Source organism: Triticum aestivum, chromosome 6A (genome assembly GCF_018294505.1).
Source record: "Triticum aestivum cultivar Chinese Spring chromosome 6A, IWGSC CS RefSeq v2.1, whole genome shotgun sequence".
Taxonomy (NCBI): domain Eukaryota; kingdom Viridiplantae; phylum Streptophyta; class Magnoliopsida; order Poales; family Poaceae; genus Triticum; species Triticum aestivum.
Window position 1 is genome coordinate 600162622 of NC_057809.1, and position 8618 is coordinate 600171239.

At 43.1% G+C, this 8618-nt stretch overlaps 1 protein-coding gene across 3 annotated transcripts; it reads right to left on the reverse strand.

The window, feature by feature from the left end:
* Positions 1 to 419: 419 nt before the first annotated feature.
* LOC123128888 (serine/threonine-protein kinase/endoribonuclease IRE1) lies at positions 420 to 8290 on the reverse strand. Of its 3 annotated transcripts, none has more exons than XM_044549000.1 (7): positions 7774 to 8290; positions 6989 to 7178; positions 5606 to 6906; positions 4090 to 4262; positions 3752 to 3998; positions 3355 to 3649; positions 420 to 783 (listed from the first exon to the last, which is right to left on the reverse strand). In XM_044549000.1, the coding sequence occupies exons 1-7, from the start codon at positions 8070 to 8072 to the stop codon at positions 637 to 639; spliced, it is 2652 nt and encodes an 883-aa protein (XP_044404935.1). In that variant the 5' UTR covers positions 8073 to 8290; the 3' UTR covers positions 420 to 636. The 3 variants fall into 3 exon arrangements, with proteins under 3 accessions (XP_044404935.1, XP_044404937.1, XP_044404936.1); XM_044549002.1 differs by having other exon boundaries at positions 6994 to 7178; positions 7774 to 8289; XM_044549001.1 differs by lacking the exon at positions 7774 to 8290 and adding an exon at positions 7426 to 7731 and having other exon boundaries at positions 6994 to 7178.
* Positions 8291 to 8618: the final 328 nt, after the last annotated feature.

Sequence of the window (8618 nt, forward strand, 5' to 3'; positions counted from 1 at the left end):
CTCCGGAGCACCATTGTTGATCAGAACTTATGGGACCTCAGCGAGATGGAATGAACAGTTGATCAGAAACACTCTTCTACCAATTGACCCAGAATTAATAATCTTCCAACTGAAACCCAAAGATCTATAATTGTCGTCAACTATATGTAGCATCTGACTATGGGTATGTCGCGAGATATTCAGGGCAGGTCAGGAGTACCTGGCTCCCGAGTCCATGAAGACCATCGAGCGAGCAACAAGCAATAATCATCAAGCTGATAGTTCGGCAAAACATGCTTTAGCGCCATGTCTCGCTTGGCATTCTGCATGATATTGTAATATGTCCTTTGAACATTTCTGGTAATCAATAAAACTCGATAGAGTTTCCCTCAAAGCTAAAGATTAATAGGTTCCCTCATAAAACTCAATATGTCACAAGATATTCTGAAAATCCATCGATTTATTTGTATGGATAATACTCCATTATTTTATCAGTGACACTATAACAACAATTATGTGTAATACAATGTACAGATTAATAACTGAGATCTCTTCTGATTTCTTTCAATGATAATATGATACAGATCACATGTACATACAATTTTGCTAGAAGAAGATTCGTTAGTGCATACAGTAGAGGGATGACATCTGCTTTAGTTATACCGAGATCCCAATGAAATATTTCCTGAAATCTTCTTCATCCTTGCAATAAACTGACATGACCTTGTACACTTCAATCAGCAGCTTTGGAAATCGGATTGAGAAATAACGATCAAATCCCTCAGGCAGTGACCCAAGTAACTCCTGAAAATTGATGAAAACGTTTAGCTTCTTGGCAACACAGAGAGGAGGAAACAAGGCTGAGCTCACTGGGGAGCATAACCATAACAAGCATTATCCATCCCTGAAGATTGCTATAGCACATTGAAGACCAACAGATGTAAATGATGGGGATTAAATCTTCTCAACTATACCTGATGCAAAGGTGGCAATAAACTTAGGGTCATTTCACAGAATTTCCTGGTCTTAGGAGTTTGGTGGGGGTGGAAGACCAGGTTGCTACCCGTGTTGTTAGTGCTGTGGTACATTAACAGTGAAATCGTTGTGCCAACCTAAGTGCTTCATAGTTATGGAACGCCAGTAGGATTTTTTTCCCTATGAATCAAACAAACTAGTACAAATGAATTCTAAGTGTAGGATCAAGGAAAGCTTTTTTCTATGGAAGCCCTTGTTCAAGACTATTATTCCCCAGTCTCCTCTTTGATTCAAAGGATTTCTAAAGGAATTTTGAAGGATTCTAATTGGTAGGATTTTTTTTCCTATGTAGGTTGCTTGATTCGTAGGATACAATCCATAGGAAATTTTCCTTAGAATTCATTTGTACTAGTTTTCATAGGAAAATTTCCATCCACTCCAGCCTCATGTGAAGAATCCTACACTTCTCAAATGCCCATACTAATCATGTGGTACTGAAGATGGCATGCCACTCCAATCCTATGTTTTGCCTATTCCGGCGTTTTATAAATCCTGCGAAACGAAGAGGCTTTAACTGGGTGTGACAAGGCTCCACGGTTTGGAAGGGCAATGGTCTAACCGGCATCAATATTGCAGTCTGACCAGGTGTCCCAGATTGACATGCTTGTAGTAGCCATCATTATGCAGAGAACAATTTCTTGAGCCCCTCAATGAACTGTTGAGTTAGCCAGATTTAGAGCTCTTTAACAGCCATATTTGACTATTGTATTGTTCAGTGCAACTAGCTGCTACTGTGAGGGATGAGGCTGTTCAACCAGTTCTAAGTTTCATCTTCAATAAGAGTAATAGCTATTTTTGTTTGCATGTGTGTGGGCATATTCTGCCACTCAGTCGCCATCCTTGGGCCCTTAATTCATCTCCATTCTTCGTACTGTTCAGTTCATTAATTTTATTTTTTGGAGAAAAACAGTACAGGCGCAGACACTCACAACATGCACACACACACCCTACCACTATGAACGCATGCACATACACCTCAGCCGACAGATCTTAAGATTGTCTTAGTCGCCATAGGCACCTCATAGTTGACGGTCACATCATACCACTGAAAGGATAGAGCCGAAAAGCCTGAAATAGATCAAGGAAAATATGCGAGCAGCCTTACCAAGTATAGGACTTGGACCTAGGTAGGCTGGTTCCACCAGAAGAAACCTAACCAACTAAGGTAAGCTTTGTTTGCAGCTCACTTTCTTTAGGAAAAGAAAGAGACAGCACCCAGTTGGGCAATGTTGACACATGATCACCTTCAAGCGAGCATCACCAACTTATCATTACTGGAAGCTAGACAGCTTGGATGACACTCGGTGATCTATACAAGATGGTCATGACGAGACACGTCACTGTATGAAGGTTGTAACTTGTCTAGGGTGGACATGTGCTGCCGCTAGCGGATTCAGTGTGCCTGTTTGGAGGGATTCATTTATTGGCTTACCTAAGCATGGAATAAGGAGACCGCCAAAGCCGAAAAACAGTATCAAGTTCGTCTTTGGGTTATCTTCTCTTGCTCGTGTGCATTAATTTATGGTTTGCTTATTATAGATCACAAACAGTTTAACTCGAATTAGGTTGTCAGTGCACCTATATAGACTCATAGGTGTAACTGATTGTGTTTAAAATGCAAAACTTTTTTTAAACTTATTTCCGTCAATTGTGCTGAACACATGTTTTAGCTTAAGAGAATCATAATCTATCTATCCACCCACTCTAGGTGGTTTCCTTGATCCTAGACCGCTCCACCGCCACCACTGACAGCAACTTCAGCGAATCCTCTACCTTCCCTGGAGAATTAACTCATGCCAGATCATGGTGGAATGATTAAATTTAGAACAAAACACACCATAGGCATGTCAAGGTTGTGCTCAGGAGCATTCGCATGGTTGCCATGAGGAACAACAGAGACAGTGAATGGGGAGAAATATGTCACGGAAAGCATTTTGCTCACTAACCATGGAAAGAATAAACAGAAGTCCACTTTGGACCCAAAAAGCCGCAGCATGGAGATCAGATCTTTTTGGACTGGTTTTGTAACTTGGAATTTACATACTTTTACATACTCGATTTTAAATTAGAAAATGTAAAATAGAAACTTTGTGGAGACAGAGGGTATCTTAGACATTTTGAAGGATACAAACAATTATCTATAGTTAGGTGACATCTCTTGGAACATCCATGACTATAACTCATTTAATATGGTGCAAGGACCTACGATTGTGCATGTTTAATACAGTAATAAAACACAGGATTGTTGAAGTTCACCATACCAGTTTGACCAGCGAACAATATAGCCATACACATAGCATAAACAAGAGCAAATGCGACAAGAGGTGCAGCATAACTAACCTTGAGATCAGCTGGAAGCTCTCTGTAATGTCCTGACTTGTTTCTAATCAACCTGAGAAGGTCACGAGTTGACTCGAAATTATATTTCCTATAACGACCCACATCGGCAACCAGACCATCATCCAACTTTTCTCGCCATTTTCCACCAAAAGCTTGATGCCCTATGCTTTCCAAAGCATTAAGGAGGTCAGTTTCAGTGGTTTTCTCAATTCTATCGCTGGTATCTCTTAGAAACAAAAGCCGCAACTCAGGGCTCCAAAAGAGAGGATGATTTATCGCGTACACCGCTGTGGGTCTGTTGACATTTTAAAAGTGAATTTCAGTAAAAAAAAACAGTAAGCCTTACATAACCTATGTGTTCAGCACAGCAAGAATGTACATTGACCTAAATTCTTACCTCTCATCTGGTTTTGGTTGTAACAACAGAGAAATAAGATGCACCGCTTCTGGAATGTGATCCACCACGAAGAGATCAAAGTGACCGTTTATAATGTTTATGTCCCGTTCATAGTACTCACCAAACGGATGCTTGCCTTTAGTGATACAATAGAAAATAAGGCAGCCCAAACTAAATAAATCCATTGCGCGAGTCTGACTAGCACGACGAAGCTGCTCAGGTGCTTGCCAACCGGAGCTTCCATATCCTGCAATACACTGTCGAGGATTAAACAGCTACTTTAAAGAGAAAAGAGTGCTATTATTGAAAAAATGCAAGTAGGGTTTAATCTTGCTTACCAGTGCCATGATGACTAAGAGACGACATATCCTCTTGCAAACGCTTACTGATACCCATATCAGAAAGCTTTGCACTGAGAGATCCCTCCTTACTTATTAAGACATTCTGAGGCTTCAAATCGCGATGTATGATTCCTAAACTATGCAAATGCACAATACCAGCGACAACATCTCTGCATAAGAAAATTCACAAGATACGAGTGAGATGCATAAAAATAAATAAGATAGGAGCAATCATACAGGCACGGCAGCAGATGCACTGGCTAACAAAATCATGGGCATTATCAATATTTCAAGAAGCAAGAAATAGAAGAATACTGACGAAGCTATAGTAGATTGCAGCTAGTGGTGATATAGCAGGCATTATTTGCTCAAGTATATGTTAAGTACTGCGTACAAATGAGTATATCTGGATGTGCTGGGGTCATAACAAGTACCCATTCAGGTTTGTAAGGTCTACAAATCTTGCCACAAGTCAAACTTGATAAAGTTTGACCAAGTTTGTAGAAAAATACTACCGCTCTTCCGGTTTAAAGGGCTTATCTCAAAATTCTCAGCAACCAAGGTAGATGGTGAGTAGAGGGCACGAGTTTCATGAGTTCAAAACTGCCCACTAAAATATGCCTCACATGTTCAACTCCCAAAGCAATAAATGCAACACCCTCCCTCTAATTAGATCCATATGGTGCATACATGGCCTCTAATTCCCTCTCTCTCATCTCCATGGATTAAATGAGCCATGTGATTCAAAGCACTTTAACTCAATAAGACTGAAAGTGGGACTAATATAATGAAAATCCATTTTTTTTAGATAGGCCTTCTAAATTGGAAGGGAGGGAGTATATAAAAATCTACAATCCAATAAATACATTATGAAATGATATTTCATGATAGACCTAGTGATATTGATTTGGTGTTATGGATGTTGATATTTGTTCCTATAAACTTAGTCAAACAATGCCAACACATCCATTAGCAAGCTTCTTTCGAGTTTTGGATCTTCCACAATTGAAATGTAGCCAATTTATGCTCTGTTCGTCTAACTAGTTAGTAACGTTTATCTTCTAACTAATTAGCAACATCTATCTTAAGAGCCATAACAGAAAGTACACTACAATCTATAAATATAATCCATTAATTTACTATATCCATAGCACCGGACAGCACAGCACCATCAAGCTGGACCATATTCCTTCGAAATCCAGCCTTAACGTAATTTGATTAGTCAAAACTGCATTATCTTGAGAATAGGGAATGCAGTATCTTATGGAAGAGATAAAAAGGGGTAGACTCAAGGGCTCTTTGCCATTAAACTGTTCCATGTGTTCATGTAAAATAGCAATGGCATACACCTACAAATGGTGATATCACCAAGCATGCACATTGACCAGGTTGGTATTTAAAACTTTTCAGTCATCGATGTGGCTGATACACCTCGAGGGAGAAGGTGTTGGAATTATGCTCATACCCAACCAACATTTCTAGTGGATAATATAGAAGGACACGAGTTCAATACCTCATCAGCTTTAGGAGTTGTGGCGAAGGAAGTCCATCCTGCGTCCAAAGTTCTACATCTATTTTCTCAACATCTGAAAAAGATGGATCTGTATGCTGTTGGATCAGATCAGCCAAGCTGCAGCGGCACCTCTCAAGGGAAATATAAACAAAATTGTCATCCTGATCACAGCCATACAGTCTAACAATATTAGGATCACGATCCGATGCAATAAGATTCTGAATCTCTTTTTGGGCTATATCAGTGTGTGAACGAAGCAGGCGTTTCACTGCAACTTCACGTCCATCATAGGAACCCTCAAAGACAACTGTGCCATTGCTCCCTTTACCAATTTCCTTTTTGTGAACACGAAGTTTTCCAATCTGGCATCCATCAAGGCCATCAGGGAGTGCATACAGCATCTCATTTGACCCACCAGTTCCACTGCTCTCTTTGTCAGATGCTGAACCGATCTCTGTGCTATTGGCCCTTCCATCTTTCTTCCGTGTTTTCCTTCTCTTAGATGTTCCCTCTGACTTCCCTCTAAGGTCTATTGATTTCTGTTCACGAACAAATGGCTTCATAAGTACACTCATGAATTGCTTGCAAGACTTGCTTGAATAGGCCAACCTCACCAGCCAAGCAAGGACCACCAATAAGGTAAGCACCGGGAATAGCAATCCATAAGCATTATTAGTGAACCTGTTGGCTTGGGGGTCAGCAGGGACAAGATGAACAAGAGCACCATCAACAGTTTGATTCTGAGTGCCATTCAGGGCTACACCAGACTTGCTAGCAGTTTGTTGTGGAATCACCAAAGTTTGAAGTTGTCTCAAAGCATCAGCACCATCCCTAGTGGTAACTTTGTTCACATCTTGCAAGACAAGTGCATTGGCTGTACTGGAATCAGGTAAAGTAAGTTTGATCGGTACACCATCAGTCCTAATGCACGGAATATTTTCTTGCAAACAGGATGATTGTTCAAGCATATTTGGATGGCTTTGTTTAACATAGTAGTTTGCAGAGAAAGAAGACCGTGTCCAGTTAAACAAATGTACACCAAGATCTGATGCACTGAGAGAATAATCGGTTCTCACAACCACGATGATATTAGAACTTCTACCAACATCTAACTTGGATGGTGCTTCCCCAGCCGGGACTGCTAACTCATTCAGGGCGGCTGGCAGACTATGCTTGTAAATGATCTCACCACTATCAGCATCAACGGCAAAAGTTGTCGAGGCTTTTGATCCAATAGTAACCACAGAATCCCGTATGTATGGAGTTCTAGCGATAAACTCTTCCAATTCCCAGGGAAGTTTCTACAGGAATAAGCCATGGATGAGAAACATAATTTTTTATCAAAAAGTACTTGGAGAACTAGCATACTTGTGTAAAGCATACCACACCGGTGCCATTATGAACTTCCACGAGATCAGACTCGTCCAAAGGATATATGAGATAGCTCAAATCAGAGTTTGTGGTGGTAATGTGCTTGGACAGAGGTGGTCCTGTGGAGAACTGCCACAGAGGAGATTCTGATAGACGGTCCACAAGTTGAATTGTGCCATTGTCATAAAATCGCAGTTCAGAGCTGTTCGCAAAACAAGCAAAGAACTCCAGTCAATCACAGGACAGGTCTGTAAGTTGCTATAAAATTGAAACAGAGGACAGATCTGCAAGTTGCTATAAGATTAATCACATGAAAGATCAGCAAATTGCCACAGAAACTGCCAGCTACTTGACAGCCTAATTGATAGATCAAAAGAGAAAAATACAGCATAGATCCCAAACAAAAAGAGTAGCTAATCTGGTAAACAAACTCAACATTTTATTATTACCTAAACCTCCCACTTTGGGAATAGAAGAGCAAAAGCTCCCTCCACACCAGAGCACCCTAAAATCCAGTGAGGCGTCATCCATGAACTAGTACTTCCAAGATTCATCTGAACACAGGGTAACTCACGCGGGCACACTTATACTTAACCTAGGCAGCTAGAGAGCCAGCTCTTTCCTCTTCTCCACTCAAATGCAGCACGAAATAAGCTTACAGAAATAGCTGAAAACATGATAAAAGCTTGCAAGACCTACCACAATCCATTTCTCCATTATTCCGAGAGAGCGATTAAGAGGGCAAGCCATGCAGAGTGGCGCTTAGGGGAGTTGGACGGGGACACGATCTAGCTCACCTGATGCCGGGCCCTACATCCGGGTTCTTTACAGCGTTCGACGGCACCGACCGGCGGCGCGGCGGCCTGACCAGGAAAGGCTGCTCCGCGGGGACGATCTCCGTGGAGCCCGCCTCGTCCCCTCGCCCCCCGGCGGCGGGGAGCGCGAGGGACGGCGCCGGCTGCTGCGGCGCCGGCAGGGGGAGCGGGAGGAGAAGGGGGGCAGGGGCGGAGTCGGCGTCGTCCTCGAAGCGGGCCCCGCGGAAGGCGAGGCCCGACAGGAGGACGAGCGGGAGGAGGACCCGCCGGAGCGACCTCATCGTCGTCGTCGACGTCGTCAGCCGCGGCGAGGGGCGCGGGAGGGCATGGGGCGAGGCTAGGGTTTCCGAGAGGGGATTCGTTGGGGACGGGGGTTTGGATCTCGGCTGGGTTGCTGGTTTGCTTCGCGGGGAAGGACGAGGCTTCTGGAATCGATGGATTTGACCAGGAAGGAAGGGATGGAGGAAGGAGACGGGAAAGTGACGGCGGCGCCGGATTTGCGAGCGTGCAGGGGCTGCGGTTGTCAATTTTTTTAATTTATCTTTTGGAAAGCCTTCCATTTCAGTCGACTGATCCTAGAGGTTGCTTCGGCCGTGTCCCCCGTCAACCACCTGACCTGTGAGATCCACCCGCCGCTCCACCGACCCTTATCCTCTTCCTTCGCGGGAAACATATCGCCTTCTTCCTCCAGCCACCCCCTCTCCTCTGCTCTCTCTCTCTTCCTATCTTTGGCACATGTTTGTCTGCTACTTCGACGGGATCTAGCTCCCCGAGAGCCTCCCACATCTCCTAGCATCTCAGTCATCCTCGGTCGGCAGAGCTCACGA